Here is a 17,132-nt window from a genome sequence, read left to right on the forward strand (position 1 = left end):
TCATGTGCCAATAGAGATTCCTCCAGGACCCTGTCATAGCTGATGCTGATGGGAACCAGCCTGATGTCGTACACCTCGCCTTTAAAGAACGGCTCCAGGACCATGTGCATCATACCTGCAGGGACAGACAGGTAGCAGGACAGGTTCATCAGACAGACAGGTAGCAGGACAGGTTCATAACCCAGACAGACAGACAGGTAGCAGGACAGGTTCATAACCCAGACAGACAGGTAGCAGGACAGGTTCATCAGACAGACAGACAGGTAGCAGGACAGGTTCATTAGACAGACAGACAGGTAGCAGGACAGGTTCATCAGACAGACAGACAGGTAGCAGGACAGGTTCATCAGACAGACAGACAGGTAGCAGGACAGGTTCATCAGACAGACAGACAGGTAGCAGGACAGGTTCATCAGACAGACAGACAGGTAGCAGGACAGGTTCATTAGAGACAGACAGGTAGCAGGACAGGTTCATCAGACAGACAGGTAGCAGGACAGGTTCATCAGACAGACAGGTAGCAGGACAGGTTCATCGGACAGACAGACAGGTAGCAGGACAGGTTCATAACCCAGACAGACAGGTAGCAGGACAGGTTCATCAGACAGACAGGTAGCATGACAGGTTCATAACCCAGACAGACAGGTAGAAGTACAGGTTCATAACCCAGACAGACAGGTAACAGGACATGTTAATTAGAGACAGACAGGTAGCAGGACAGGTTCATAACCCAGACAGACAGGTAGCAGGACAGGTTAATCAGACAGACAGACAGACAGACAGACAGACAGACAGACAGACAGACAGACAGACAGGTAGAAGGACAGGTTCATTAGAGACAGACAGGTAGAAGGACAGGTTCATTAGAGACAGACAGGTAGCAGGACATGTTAATCAGCCAGACAGACAGACAGGTAACAGGACATGTTAATTAGCCAGACAGACAGACAGGTAACAGGACATGTTAATTAGCCAGACAGGTAACAGGACATGTTAATTAGCCAGACAGACAGACAGACAGGTAACAGGACAGGTTAATTAGCCAGACAGACAGACAGACAGGTAACAGGACAGGTTAATTAGCCAGCCAGACAGACAGGTAACAGGACAAGTTAATTAGCCAGACAGACAGACAGGTAACAGGACATGTTAATTAGCCAGACAGGTAACAGGACATGTTAATTAGCCAGACAGACAGACAGACAGGTAACAGGACAGGTTAATTAGCCAGACAGACAGGTAACAGGACGGGTTAATTAGCCAGACAGACAGACAGACAGGTAACAGGACAGGTTAATTAGCCAGCCAGACAGACAGGTAACAGGACAAGTTAATTAGCCAGACAGACAGACAGGTAACAGGACATGTTAATTAGCCAGACAGACAGACAGGTAACAGGACAGGTTAATTAGCCAGACAGACAGACAGACAGGTAACAGGACAGGTTAATTAGCCAGGCAGACAGGTAACAGGACGGGTTAATTAGCCAGCCAGACAGACAGGTAACAGGACATGTTAATTAGCCAGACAGGTAACAGGACAAGTTAATTAGCCAGACAGACAGACAGACAGACAGACAGACAGACAGACAGACAGACAGACAGACAGACAGACAGACGAGCACACACCCCCATTCACCTAATTTGGGTGTGAGGGACTTCAGAGTCCTGCTCCTCAGACCCTCCACATAGAACTCTACAGGAGCATACCCTGTCTGAGGAGAGAGAAGACACTAGTTACAACTCTACAGGAGCATACCCTGTCTGAGGAGAGAGAAGACACTAGTTACAACTCTATAGGAGCATACCCTGTCTGAGGAGAGAGAGAAGACACTAGTTACAACTCTATAGGAGCATACCCTGTCTGAGGAGAGAGAAGACACTAGTTACAACTCTATAGGAGCATACCCTGTCTGAGGAGAGAGAAGACACTAGTTACAACTCTATAGGAGCATACCCTGTCTGAGGAGAGAGAGAAGACACTAGTTACATACAACTCTATAGGAGCATACCCTGTCTGAGGAGAGAGAGAAGACACTAGTTACACGGCCCAGATGGAACACTCTTCCCTTACAGGCACCCTATTCCCTATATAGTGCACTACTATAGACCAGAGCCCTATTCCCTATATAGTGCACTACTTTAGACCAGAGCCCTATTCCCTATATAGTGCACTACTATAGACCAGAGCCCTATTCCCTATATAGTGGTACTACTATAGACCAGAGCCCTATTCCCTATATAGTGCACTACTTTAGACCAGAGCCCTATTCCCTATATAGTGCACTACTTTAGACCAGAGCCCTATTCCCTATATAGTGCACTACTATAGACCAGAGCCCTATTCCCTATATAGTGCACTACTTTAGACCAGAGCCCTATTCCCTATATAGTGGTACTACTATAGACCAGAGCCCTATTCCCTATATAGTGCACTACTTTAGACCAGAGCCCTATTCCCTATATAGTGCACTACTTTAGACCAGAGCCCTATTCCCTATATAGTGCACTACTTTAGACCAGAGCCCTATTCCCTATATAGTACACTACTATAGACCAGAGCCCTATTCCCTATATAGTGCACTACTTTAGACCAGAGCCCTATTCCCTATATAGTGCACTACTTTAGACCAGAGCCCTATTCCCTATATAGTACACTACTATAGACCAGAGCCCTATTCCCTATATAGTGCACTACTTTAGACCAGAGCCCTATTCCCTATATAGTACACTACTATAGACCAGGGCCCTATGGCACCCTATTCCCTATATAGTGCACTACTTTAGACCAGAGCGCTATGGCACCCTATTCCCTATATAGTGCACTACTTTAGACCAGAGCCCTATGTTACCCTATTCCCTATATAGTGCACTACTATAGACCAGAGCCCTATGGGTCTTGGTTAAAAGTAGTGAGTACACTGGGCTCTGGTCTAAAGTAGTGCACTATATAGGGAATAGGGTGCCATAGGGCTCTGGTCTATAGTAGTGCACTATATAGCTATCTGGGATACACCCTAACACATACCGTAACTTCCGGACTATTAAGCGCACCTGAATATAAGCCGCACCCACTGAATTAAAAAATATATATTATTTTGAACATAAATAAGCCGCACATGTCTATAAGCCGCAGGTGCCTACCGGTACATTGAAACAAATTAACTTTACACAGGCTTTAACGAAACACGGCTTGTAACAAAAAAATTATAATTAGCAGTAAACTTTAGTTGTCTTTTTGCACTGAGTCAATTCCTCACGCTGCTGTTTCCAACGTCTTATCATCGACTCATTAAGACCAAGCTCCCGTGCAGCAGCTCTATTTCCTTTTCCAACAGCCAGATCAATCGCCTTCAACTTGAAAGCTGCATCATATGCATTTCTCCGTGTCTTTGCCTTGATGAGGGTGACAAAATGACTACCGTAATCAGAATGATGGGAAGTTTGAGAGCGCTCGATTTAATCTAAACAGTAAACCAAAAAAGTTGTTTGACCTTAAAACCCGTTCGGCAATTTCATTGGTCTAATGAAAGCTTCATGCCGCCAAAAAACTGAGCACGTCACAGAATGTGTTTTTTGGAGAAGAGAAAAAATAATAATTTGAAAGCGGGAAAAATCCATATATTAGCCGCGTCGTTGTTTAAGCCGCGAGGTTCAAAGCCTGGGGAAAAAGTAGCGGCTTATAGTCCGGAAATTACAGGAATATATACACTGACTATACAAAACATTAAGGAGACCTGCTCTTTCCATGACAGACTGACCAGGTGAATCCAGGTGAAAGATATGATCCTTTATTGATGTCCACTTGTTAAATCCACTTCAATCAGTGTAGATGAAAGGGGAGAAGACAGGTTAATTAAAGAAGGATTTCTAAGCCTTGAGACCATTGAGACATGGATTGTGTATGTGTCCCATTCAGACGGTGAATGTGGCGAGACAAAAAGATTTAAGAGTCTTTGAACGGGGTATGGTAGTAGGTGCCAGGCGCACCGGTTTGAGTGTCAAGAACTGCAACGCTGCTGGGTTTTTCCACACTCAACAGTTTCCTGTGTGTGTATCAAGAATGATCCAACACCCAAAGGACATCCAGCCAACTTGACACAACTGTGGGGAAGCATTGGAGTCAACATGGGACCAGCAGCCCTGTGGAAACGCTTTGACACCTTGTAGAGTCACGTGACCCTGATAGATTGAGGCTGTTCTGAGAGACAAAAATGTCTCAGTATTAGGATGTTCCTTATGTATGATATAGTAGGGTGTACATAGAGTAGTGTAGTGTGTGGTAATATAAGTATTTATTTGGACACCTACCCTGACGATAGTTTTGACATACTCAGATAGGACAGCCCAGTACAACTTGTCAGACCCGATCGTCCTCCTGATGAAGAACGCTCCGGAACGACGCAGGATCTCTCCCACCATCTTCATGTCCATCAGAGCTACAGAGAGGAAGACAGACGGACGGACGGACGTACGTAAAGAGGAGAAGACAGAAAGGAAAGAGAGATAAAGTTAGACATTTGTTATCTGAAGTGTGGCTTTTATTTTATTTTTTAAAAAGTCGACCAAAACACTGAACAGGATAAATCACTAGATACTTGCGGATTCCAGCGGCTATAACAGGGATGGGCAGGTCATAGGTGAACAGGATGTAGGACAGAACCAGGAAGTCCACATAACTCCTGTGATTGGGCATCAGGATCACTGGAGACTCCTGAATGGCCTGTTGGAGCTGGGGGGCGGGATAGAAACATCACTGTGAACCAATAAACATTGAAAAACAACAGATAATGGGTTTGAATTAGGCGGGTGAATGTTTAAATGACATAGAGATCGTTAACGTTTCAAAGAAATAAAAAAAAAAAGATTAAAAAAAAAAAAACACTACACCAAAATGTCTTTTGTATATTTATTTACCTGAAAAATCACAGTGCAGTTATCACAGAACTACCGCTAAAGAAATACCTATAAACAATAACGCTGCAACGGTAGGATGAGCAGATCTTTACAGTGATTTATCACAGATAGTGTTCTGCACGTCTCCGTCGTTGGCAGAGTGAGACAGGAAACGGGCAGCAGGGACCAGTCCTGTATGCCAATACTTTAGGAAGTTAAATGACTCTGCCAGGTGGGAAATCGAGCTACAGTGGCAGTACAGCGGGGGGGGAAGAAAAAAAAAAACGTACAAAGCACGAGCTCTCAAACGCCATTAAACGTGGCGTTAACAACAGATTGTTGGGCGTCTACGAACACGCCGTCATACATCACTGCAACGAGCCGCCACGATGATGAGAAGTGGGACATTAAGTACCTACCGACACACAGAGAACACGGGGGGAGAGAGAGAACACGGGGGGAGAGAGAGAACACGGGGGAGACAGAGAACACGGGGGGAGACAGAGAACACGGGGGAGACAGAGAACACGGGGGAGACAGAGAACACGGGGGAGACAGAGAACACGGGGGAGACAGAGAACACGGGGAGACAGAGAACACGGGGGAGACAGAGAACACGGGGGAGACAGAGAACACGGGGGGAGAGAGAGAACACGGGGGGAGACAGAGAACACGGGGGAGACAGAGAACACGGGGGAGACAGAGAACACGGGGGGAGACAGAGAACACGGGGGAGACAGAGAACACGGGGGAGACAGAGAACACGGGGGAGACAGAGAACACGGGGGAGACAGAGAACACGGGGGAGAGACAGAGAACACGGGGGGAGACAGAGAACACGGGGGGAGAGAGAGAACACGGGGGGAGACAGAGAACACGGGGGGAGACAGAGAACACGGGGGAGACAGAGAACACGGGGGGAGACAGAGAACACGGGGGAGACAGAGAACACGGGGGAGAGACAGAGAACACGGGGGGAGACAGAGAACACGGGGGGAGACAGAGAACACGGGGGGAGACAGAGAACACGGGGGAGACAGAGAACACGGGGGAGAGACAGAGAACACGGGGGAGACAGAGAACACGGGGGAGACAGAGAACACGGGGGGAGACAGAGAACACGGGGGAGACAGAGAACACGGGGGGAGACAGAGAACACGGGGGGAGACAGAACACGGGGGGAGACAGAGAACACGGGGAGAGAGAGAGAACACGGGGGGAGAGAGAACACGGGGGAGAGAGAGAACACGGGGAGACAGAGAACACGGGGAGAGAGAGAACACGGGGAGAGAGAGAGAACACGGGGAGAGAGAGAGAACGCGGGGGGAGAGACAGAGAACACGGGGGAGAGAGAGAAACACGGGGGGAGAGAGAGAACACGGGGGGAGAGAGAGAACACGGGGGGAGACAGAGAACGCGGGGAGAGAGAGAACGCGGGGGAGAGAGAGAACGCGGGGAGAGAGAGAGAACGCGGGGGAGAGAGAGAACGCGGGGAGAGACAGAGAACACGGGGGAGAGAGAGAACACGGGGCGAGAGAGAGAACACGGGGGAGAGAGAGAACACGGGGAGAGACAGAGAACACGGGGGAGACAGAGAACACGGGGGGAGACAGAGAACACGGGGGGAGACAGAGAACACGGGGAGAGAGAGAGAACACGGGGAGAGAGAGAACACGGGGAGAGAGAGAACACGGGGAGAGAGAGAACACGGGGAGAGACAGAGAACACGGGGGAGACAGAGAACACGGGGGAGACAGAGAACACGGGGAGAGACAGAGAACACGGGGGAGACAGAGAACACGGGGAGAGACAGAGAACACGGGGTGAGAGAGAGAACACGGGGGAGAGAGAGAACACGGGGGAGAGACAGAGAACACGGGGGGAGACAGAGAACACGGGGAGAGAGAGAACACGGGGAGAGACAGAGAACACGGGGGAGAGACAGAGAACACGGGGGGAGAGACAGAGAACACGGGGGAGACAGAGAACACGGGGGAGACAGAGAACACGGGGGAGACAGAGAACACGGGGGAGACAGAGAACACGGGGGAGACAGAGAACACGGGGGAGACAGAGAACACGGGGGAGACAGAGAACACGGGGGAGACAGAGAACACGGGGGAGACAGAGAACACGGGGAGAGACAGAGAACACGGGGAGAGACAGAGAACACGGGGGGAGAGAGAGAGAACACGGGGGAGAGAGAGAGAACACGGGGGAGAGAGAGAGAACACGGGGGAGAGAGAGAACACGGGGGAGACAGAGAACACGGGGGAGACAGAGAACACGGGGGAGAGAGAGAGAACACGGGGAGAGAGAGAGAGAACACGGGGGAGAGAGAGAGAACACGGGGGGAGAGAGAGAGAACACGGGGGAGAGAGAGAGAACACGGGGGAGACAGAGAACACGGGGGAGACAGAGAACACGGGGGAGACAGAGAACACGGGGGAGACAGAGAACACGGGGGGAGACAGAGAACACGGGGGAGACAGAGAACACGGGGGAGACAGAGAACACGGGGGAGACAGAGAACACGGGGGAGACAGAGAACACGGGGGAGACAGAGAACACGGGGGAGACAGAGAACACGGGGGGAGACAGAGAACACGGGGGAGAGAGAGAACACGGGGGAGAGAGAGAACACGGGGGGAGAGAGAGAACACGGGGGGAGAGAGAGAACACGGGGGGAGAGAGAGAACACGGAGGAGAGAGAGAGAACACGGGGGGAGAGAGAGAGAACACGGGGGAGAGAGAGAACACGGGGGAGAGAGAGAACACGGGGGCGAGACCGAGAACCCGGAGGAGAGACACAACAGAGAACCTAAAACGACATTAATACCATCGTTGCTAAATGGGTGGCAGGGTTTACACTAGTTACCACAGCCACAAAGTCAAAATGGTCTTTTTTGTAGAAATTCATGAAAACAAATATTTTTATTATTGGTCTTAATTTAAAGGTTAGGGATCAGGTCGGCAGCGCGGTTAAGGTTAGGGATCAGGTCGGCAGCGCGGTTAAGGTTAGGGATCAGGTCGGCAGCGCGGTTAAGGTTAGGGATCAGGTCGGCAGCGGTTAAGGTTAGGGATCAGGTCGGCAGCGCTGTTAAGGTTAGGGATCAGGTCGGCAGCGCGGTTAAGGTTAGGGATCAGGTCGGCAGCGCGGTTAAGGTTAGGGATCAGGTCGGCAGCGCGGTTAAGGTTAGGGATCAGGTCGGCAGCGCGGTTAAGGTTAGGGATCAGGTCGGCAGCGCGGTTAAGGTTAGGGATCAGGTCGGCAGCGGGTTAAGGTTAGGGATCAGGTCGGCAGCGCGTTAAGGTTAGGGATCAGGTCGGCAGCGGTTAAGGTTAGGGATCAGGTCGGCAGCGGGGTTAAGGTTAGGGATCAGGTCGGCAGCGCGGTTAAGGTTAGGGATCAGGTCGGCAGCGCGTTAAGGTTAGGGATCAGGTCGGCAGCGCGTTAAGGTTAGGGATCAGGTCGGCAGCGCGGTTAAGGTTAGGGATCAGGTCGGCAGCGCGGTTAAGGTTAGGGATCAGGTCGGCAGCGCGGTTAAGGTTAGGGATCAGGTCGGCAGCGCGGTTAAGGTCAGGGATCAGGTCGGCAGCGCGGTTAAGGTCAGGGATCAGGTCGGCAGCGCGGTTAAGGTCAGGGATCAGGTCGGCAGCGCGGTTAAGGTCAGGGATCAGGTCGGCAGCGCGGTTAAGGTTAGGGATCAGGTCGGCAGCGCGGTTAAGGTTAGGGATCAGGTCGGCAGCGCGGTTAAGGTCAGGGATCAGGTCGGCAGCGCGGTTAAGGTCAGGGATCAGGTCGGCAGCGCGTTAAGGTCAGGGATCAGGTCGGCAGCGCGGTTAAGGTCAGGGATCAGGTCGGCAGCGGTTAAGGTTAGGGATCAGGTCGGCAGCGCGGTTAAGGTTAGGGATCAGGTCGGCAGCGTGGTTAAGGTTAGGGATCAGGTCGGCAGCGTGGTTAGGGATCAGGTCGGCAGCGTGGTTAGGGATCAGGTCGGCAGCGTGGTTAAGGTTAGCGATCAGGTCGGCAGCGTGGTTAAGGTTAGGGATCAGGTCGGAGAGTGGTTAAGGTCAGGGATCAGGTCGGCAGCGTGGTTAGGGATCAGGTCGGCAGCGTGGTTAAGGTTAGGGATCAGGTCGGCAGCGTGGCTAAGGTTAGGGATCAGGTCGGCAGTGTGGCTAAGGTCAGGGATCAGGTCGGCAGCGTGGTTAGGGATCAGGTCGGCAGCGCGGTTAAGGTTAGGGATCAGGTCGGCAGTGTGGTTAAGGTCAGGGATCAGGTCGGCAGCGTGGTTAAGGTTAGGGATCAGGTCGGCAGTGTGGTTAAGGTCAGGGATCAGGTCGGCAGTGTGGTTAAGGTCAGGGATCAGGTCGGCAGCGTGGTTAGGGATCAGGTCGGCAGCGCGGTTAAGGTTAGGGATCAGGTCGGCAGTGTGGTTAAGGTCAGGGATCAGGTCGGCAGCGTGGTTAAGGTTAGGGATCAGGTCGGAGAGTGGTTAAGGTTAGGGATCAGGTCGGCAGCGTGGCTAAGGTTAGGGATCAGGTCGGCAGTGTGGTTAAGGTTAAGGATCAGGATAGTAGTATTCTATTTGTATTAAAATAGTAGTATTCTAGTAGTAGTATTCTATTTGTATTAGAATAGTAGTAGCATTCTATTTCTATTAAAATGGTAGTATTCTTGTAGTAGAATTATAGTAGTAGTATCCTAGTAGTAGTAGTACTATTCTAGTAGTAGTAGTAGTATAATAGCAGTATTCTAGTAGTAGTATTCTATTTGTATTATAAGAGTAGTATTCTAGTAGTAGTATTCTATTTGTATTATAATAGTAGTATTCTAGTAGTAGTAGTAGTAGTAGTAGTAGTATTCTTTGTATTATAATAGTAGTATTCTAGTAGTAGTAGTAGTAGTAGTAGTAGTAGTAGTAGTATTCTTTGTATTATAATAGTAGTATTCTAGTAGTAGTAGTAGTAGTAGTATTCTTTGTATTATAATAGTAGTATTCTAGTAGTAGTAGTAGTAGTAGTAGTAGTAGTAGTAGTAGTAGTAGTAGTAGTAGTATTCTTTGTATTATAATAGTAGTATTCTAGTAGTAGTAGTAGTAGTAGTAGTAGTAGTATTCTTTGTATTATAATAGTAGTATTCTAGTAGTAGTAGTAGTAGTAGTAGTAGTAGTAGTAGTAGTAGTATTCTTTGTATTATAATAGTAGTATTCTAGTAGTAGTAGTAGTAGTAGTAGTAGTAGTAGTATTCTTTGTATTATAATAGTAGTATTCAGTAGTAGTAGTAGTAGTAGTAGTAGTAGTAGTAGTAGTATTCTTTGTATTATAATAGTAGTATTCTAGTAGTAGTAGTAGTATTCTTTGTATTATAATAGTAGTATTGTAGTAGTAGTAGTATTAGTAGTAGTAGTAGTAGTATTCTTTGTATTATAATAGTAGTATTCTAGTAGTAGTATTAGTAGTAGTAGTAGTAGTAGTAGTAGTAGTATTCTTTGTATTATAATAGTAGTAGTAGTAGTAGTAGTAGTAGTAGTAGTAGTAGTATTCTTTGTATTATAATAGTAGTATTCTAGTAGTAGTAGTAGTAGTAGTAGTAGTAGTAGTAGTAGTAGTATTCTTTGTATTATAATAGTAGTATTCTAGTAGTAGTAGTAGTAGTAGTAGTAGTAGCAGTATTCTTTGTATTATAATAGCAGTATTCTGACCCTATTGAGTCCTTCCTGGTTGATGTTGATGTGGCTGAAGAGCCTCTTGAATACTTTACTCAAGGTAAACCCCAGCAGTCTGATGAATCCCAGCTGGAGGTTCTGAGACATTTCCTCCAGTATCCCAGACGCCTCCTCTCTCACCAGATCCACACTCTCACCAGTCTCCATGGCCACCTGCACAGAGAGTTCAGGGGTCAAGGGACAGAGAGTTAGAGGTTGAGTTCCTGCAACTGCATTAGTTGCGTCAAGATTAGACTACTGCAATGCTCTACTCTCCCGCCAACCAGATAAGACACAAAATAAACGTCTGTTAGTGCTAAATAATCTTGTCTCGAACCAAAACAATTGATCAGATTACTCCAGTGCCAGCCTCCCTACACTGGCTTCCTGTTCAGGCTAGGTTCTGACTTCAAGGTTTTACTGCTAACCTACAAAGCATTACATGGTCTGGCTCCTACCTATCTTTACGATTTGGTCCTGCCGTACTTACCTACACGTACGCTACGGTCACAAGACGCAGGACTCCTTATTGTCCCTAGAATAAATGTAGAGTACCTTATGATAAGCTGTAGACCACACTATCTACCAAGAGAGTTCTCATCTGTATTATTCATAGCGGTCTATTTACCACCACAGAACGAAGCTGGCACTAAGACCGTACTCAACCAGCTGTATAAGGCCATAAAGCAAAGAAGAAAATGCTCATCCAGAAGCAGCACGCCTACTGGCCGGGGACTTTAATGCAGGCAAACTTAAAATGTGCAACCAGGGAAGAAAAATTAATCCTAGACCACCTTTACTCCACACACAGAGATGCATACAAAGCTTTCCCCCACCCTCCATTTGGCAAATCTGACCATAACTCTATCCTCCTGATTCCAGCTAACAAGCAAAAACTAAAGCAGGAAGTACCAGTGACTCGCTCAATACGGAAGTGGTCAGATGACGCGGATGCTAAGCTACAGGCCTGTTTCGCTGCACAGACTGGAATATGTTCCGGGATTCATCCAATGGCATCGAAGAATACACCACCTCAGTCATCGGCTTCATCACTAAGTGCATCGATAACGTCGATCCCACAGTGACTGTGCGTACATATCCCAACCAGAAGCCATGGATTACAGGCAACATCCGCATCGAGCTAAAGGCTAGAGCTCAAGGAGCGGGAGACGAATCCGGACACTTATAAAAAAAAATCCCGCTATGCCCTCAGATGAACCATCAAACAAGCAAAGTGTCAATACATGATTAAGATTGAATCCTACTACACCGGCTCTGACGCTCGTCCGATGTGGCAGGGATTGAAAATTATTACGGACTACAAAGGGAAACCAAGACGCGAGCTGCCCAGTGACGCGAGCATACCAGACTAGACAAATGCCTTTTATGCTCGCGTCGAGGCAAGCAACACTGAAGCATGCACGAGAGCACCAGCTGTTCAGGATGACTGTGTGAGAACGCTCTCGGTAGCCGATGTGAACAAAACCTTTAAACAGGTCAACATTCACTAAGCCGCTGTGCCAGACGGATTACCAGGACGTGTACTCAAAGCATGCGCGGACCAACTGTCAAGTGTCTTCACTGACATTTTCAACCTCTCCCTGACCGAGTCTGTAATACCTACATGTTTGAAGCACACCACCATAGTCCTTGTGCCCAAGGAAGCGAAGGTAACCTGCCTAAAATGATTACCGCCCCATGGAACTCACGTCAATAGCCATGAAGTGCTTTGAAAGGCTGGTCATGGCTCACATCAACAGCATCCTCCCGGACACCCTAGACCCACTCCAATTCACATACAGCCCCAATAGATCCACAGATGGCGCAATCTCAATCGCAGTCCACACTGTCCTTTCTCACCTGGACAAAAGCAACACCTGTGAGAATGCTGTTCAATGACTACAGCTCAGCGTTCAACACCATAGTGCCCACAAAGCTCATCACTAAGCTAAGGACTCTGGTACTAAACACCTCCCTCTGCAACTGGATCCTGGACTTCCTGACGGGCCGCCCCCAGGTGGTAAGAGAAGGCAACAACACGTCTGCCACGCTGATCCTTAACACTGGGGCCCCTCAGGGGTCTGTGCTCAGTCCCCTCCTATACTCCCTGTTCACCCACGACTGCGTGGCCTAACACGACTCCAACACCATCATTAAGTTTGCTGACGACACAACAGTGGTAGGGCTGATCAGCGACAACGATGAGTCAGCCTATAGGGAGGAGGTCAGAGAACTGGCAGTGTGGTGTCAGGACAACAACCTCTCCCTCAATGTCAGCAAGACAAAAGGAGCTGATCGTGGACTACAGGAAAAGGTGGGCCGAACAGGCCCCCCCATTAACATCGACGTGGTGGTAGTGGAGCGGGTCGAGAGTTTCAAGTTCCTTGATGTCCACATCACCAACGAACTATCATGTTCCAAACACACCAAGACAGTTGTGAAGAGGATACGACAAACCCCCCCTCAGGAGACTGAAAACGTTTGGAATGGGTCCCCAGATCATCAAAAGGTTCTACAGCTGCACCATCGAGAGCATCCTGACCGGTTGCATCACTGCCTGGTATGGCAACTGCTCTGCATCTGACCAGAGGGTAGTGCGAATGGCCCGGGACATCACTGGGGTCAAGCTTCCTGCCATCCAGGAACTATATAATAGGCGGTGTCAGAGGAAAGCCCATAAAATTGTCAGACACTCGGGGGTCAAATACTTATTTCCCTCATTAAGATGCAAATATTTATAACATTTTTGACATGCGTTTTTCTGGATTTTTTTGATGTTATTCTGTCTCTCACTGTTCAAATAAACCTACCATTAAAATTATAGACTGATCGTTTCTTTGTCAGCAGGCAAACGTACAAAATCAGCAGGGGATCAAATACTTTTTTCCCTCACTGTATACCAGAAACTCCCTATAGCCCCCCATGTCTATACCATTGACTCTGTACCGGTGCCCCCTGTATATAGCCTCCACACTGACTCGATACCGTAACACCCTGTATATAGTCTCCACATTGACTCTGTACCGGTACCCCCTGTATACAGCCTCCACATTGACTCTGTACCGTAACACCCTGTATATAGTCTCCACACTGACTCTGTACCGGTACCCCCTGTATATAGCCTCCACATTGACTCTGTACCAGTACCCCCTGTATATAGCCTCCACATTGTACTGGTGCCCCCTGTATATAGCCTCCACATTGACTCTGTACCAGTACCCCCTGTATATAGCCTCCACATTGACTCTGTACCGGTACCCCCTGTATATAGCCTCCACATTGACTCTGTATCGGTACCCCCTGTATATAGCCTCCACATTGACTCTATACCGGTACCCCCTGTATATAGCCTCCACATTGACTCTGTACCGGTACCCCCTGTATATAGCCTCCACATTGACTCTGTACCCCCTGTATATAGCCTCCACATTGACTCTGTACCCCCTGTATATAGCCTCCACATTGACTCTGTACCGGTACCCCCTGTATATAGCCTCCACATTGACTCTGTACCGGTACCCCCTGTATATAGCCTCCACATTGACTCTGTACCGTAATACCCTGTATATAGCCTCCACATTGACTCTGTACCATAACACCCTGTATATAGCCTCCACATTGACTCTGTACCGTAATACCCCCTGTATATAGCCTCCATATTGACTCTGTACCGGTACCCCCCTGTATATAGCCTCCACATTGACTCTGTACCGTAATACCCTGTATATAGCCTCCACATTGACTCTGTACCGTAATACCCTGTATATAGCCTCCACATTGACTCTGTACCGTAATACCCTGTATATAGCCTCCACATTGACTCTGTACCGGTACCCCCTGTATATAGCCTCCACATTGACTCTGTACCGGTACCCCCTGTATATAGCCTCCACATTGACTCTGTACCGGTACGCCCTGTATATAGCCTCCACATTGACTCTGTACCATAATACCCTGTATATAGCCTCCACATTGACTCTGTACCGTAATACCCTGTATATAGCCTCCACATTGACTCTGTACCGGTACCCCCTGTATATAGCCTCCACATTGACTCTGTACCGGTACCCCCTGTATATAGCCTCCACATTGACTCTGTACCGGTACGCCCTGTATATAGCCTCCACATTGACTCTGTACCATAATACCCCCTGTATATAGCCTCCACATTGACTCTGTACCGTAATACCCTGTATATAGCCTCCACATTGACTCTGTACCGGTACCCCCTGTATATAGCCTCCACATTGACTCTGTACCGTAATACCCTGTATATAGCCTCCACATTGACTCTGTACCGTAACACCCTGTATATAGCCTCCACATTGACTCTGTACCGTAACACCCTGTATATAGCCTCCACATTGACTCTGTACCGTAACACCCTGTATATAGCCTCCACATTGACTCTGTACCGGTACCCCCTGTATATAGCCTCCACATTGACTCTGTACCGTAATACCCTGTATATAGCCTCCACATTGACTCTGTACCGTAACACCCTGTATATAGCCTCCACATTGACTCTGTACCGTAACACCCTGTATATAGCCTCCACATTGACTCTGTACCGTAACACCCTGTATATAGCCTCCACATTGACTCTGTACCGGTACCCCCTGTATATAGCCTCCACATTGACTCTGTACCGTAACACCCTGTATATAGCCTCCACATTGACTCTGTACCGGTACCCCCTGTATATAGCCTCCACATTGACTCTGTACCGGTACCCCCTGTATATAGCCTCCACATTGACTCTGTACCGTAATACCCTGTATATAGCCTCCACATTGACTCTGTACCGTAATACCCTGTATATAGCCTCCACATTGACTCTGTACCGTAATACCCTGTATATAGCCTCCACATTGACTCTGTACCGTAATACCCTGTATATAGCCTCCACATTGACTCTGTACCGTAATACCCTGTATATAACCTCGTTATTGTTATTGTGTTACTTTTTTTATTTTATTCTACTTGGTAAATATTTTCTTCTTCTTGAACTGAACTGTTGGTTAAAGGCTTGTAAGTAAAGCATTTCACGGTCAAGTCTACACTTGTTGTATTTCAGCGCACGTGACAAATAAAGTTTATTTTGATTGGCTATATTATATGATGTGTTAAACACCTATCCAGCCATTGTAAGGCCTTGCATGTGGTCGGGCAGGAATTGGACTAACGTTCTGCGATAGGTTAACCCTGTTGAGTGTACATCAAGGAACGTTCAGGGTTCTCTCTCTCTCGCGCACACACACACACACACACACACACACACACACACACACACACAGTACCTCCTTGGTGACGTATCGTAGGTACTGTGATTCCAGAACCGTCCTGTTGAGGGCGCCAGCGGAGAGAGGAGGGGCTCCCTTGTAGGGGGAGGGGGTAAAGGTTCGGAGGGCATGGCCTAGGTCACTGCTCCGCCTCCTCTCTTCCAGGATGTCCATAAACTCATCCTCATCCTCCGGCCTGTAGCCAGAGGGATCCTCACACTGCAACAAGGAAACACGATTCAAAATGGAGGAAATGTAATATATTGTCTGTGTTGATTTGAAACCGCGATAACAACCGGATAAAGACATCTTGTTCAGGAAAACATCAGCCTCGTAAAGAACGCTCAAGCACAACTGTCAACACCTTGCCTTGTTGGACATATCCAACTGTCAACACCTTTCCTTGTTGGACATATCCAACTGTCAACACCTTTCCTTGTTGGACATATTCAACTGTCAACACCTTTCCTTGTTGGACATATCCAACTGTCAACACCTTTCCTTGTTGGACATATCCAACTGTCAACACCTTTCCTTGTTGGACATATCCAACTGTCAACACCTTGCCTTGTTGGACATATCCAACTGTCAACACCTTGCCTTGTTGGACATATCCAACTGTGTCATTCCGAATTTTATTCACATGGTTATATTCCATTTTTGTGCGACTAGCTCTAGGTATAGCTCCAGGTCTAGCTCTAGGTCTAGCTATAGGTAGAGCTCCAGGTATAGCTCTAGGTATAGCTCTAGGTATAGCTCTAGGTATAGCTCTAGGTATAGCTCTAGGTCTAGCTATAGGTCTAGCTATAGGTCTAGCTCTAGGTCTAGGTCTAGCTCTAGGTATAGCTCTAGTTATAGGTCTAGGTCTAGCTCTAGGTATAGCTCTAGGTATAGGTCTAGGTCTAGCTCTAGGTCTAGCTCTAGGTATAGCTCTAGGTCATAAAAAAATAGAGGTTTGGTTGTAAGAAATCAAACTTCCCCTTTAAGGTCGCTACATTCTTCAGATACTAGTCATTACTTCAAAAGGAAGGAAGGAAGGAAGGATTTCCTAAGTGTTTGAACGGGGCCACAGCTGCCTAGTCGACCTGATAGCGAGCCGGCCTTGGACTGTGGACGTTGAACACACCGTGGCAACAACAAATAAGCTAACCTAAACAGGCTTTAATTAACAACCAATAGGTGGTGAGGCCAAGCCCAATAATGTGAAGCTGATCGATCCCCATTGAGGGAGGAACTGAGATAGA

General features: G+C 48.0%; 1 protein-coding gene and 1 long non-coding RNA gene across 5 annotated transcripts in view; one reads left to right on the forward strand and one right to left on the reverse strand.

Moving 5' to 3' along the window:
• Positions 1 to 17,132, reverse strand: part of LOC106608373 (dihydroxyacetone phosphate acyltransferase) — a 42,778-nt gene that overhangs the window by 19,802 nt on the left and 5,844 nt on the right. For all 3 annotated transcript variants that reach the window (XM_045721225.1, XM_045721224.1, XM_045721226.1), the window contains exons 2-7: positions 15,907 to 16,107; positions 10,604 to 10,780; positions 4,602 to 4,731; positions 4,311 to 4,438; positions 1,639 to 1,714; positions 1 to 115 (exon numbers count right to left, since the gene is read on the reverse strand). The exon at positions 1 to 115 is cut by the window's left edge and continues 37 nt beyond it. In XM_045721225.1, coding sequence (XP_045577181.1) covers positions 1 to 115; positions 1,639 to 1,714; positions 4,311 to 4,438; positions 4,602 to 4,731; positions 10,604 to 10,780; positions 15,907 to 16,107 — 827 coding nt within the window. The remainder of the gene's footprint in view (positions 116 to 1,638; positions 1,715 to 4,310; positions 4,439 to 4,601; positions 4,732 to 10,603; positions 10,781 to 15,906; positions 16,108 to 17,132) is intronic.
• Positions 8,766 to 9,083, forward strand: LOC123743516 (uncharacterized). Of its 2 annotated transcripts, none has more exons than XR_006770387.1 (3): positions 8,766 to 8,843; positions 8,892 to 8,968; positions 9,023 to 9,083. It is a non-coding gene; the product is annotated as an uncharacterized lncRNA (long non-coding RNA). The 2 variants fall into 2 exon arrangements; XR_006770386.1 differs by having other exon boundaries at positions 8,768 to 8,843; positions 8,922 to 8,968.

The sequence above is a fragment of the Salmo salar genome, chromosome ssa06, assembly GCF_905237065.1.
Source record: "Salmo salar chromosome ssa06, Ssal_v3.1, whole genome shotgun sequence".
Taxonomy (NCBI): domain Eukaryota; kingdom Metazoa; phylum Chordata; class Actinopteri; order Salmoniformes; family Salmonidae; genus Salmo; species Salmo salar.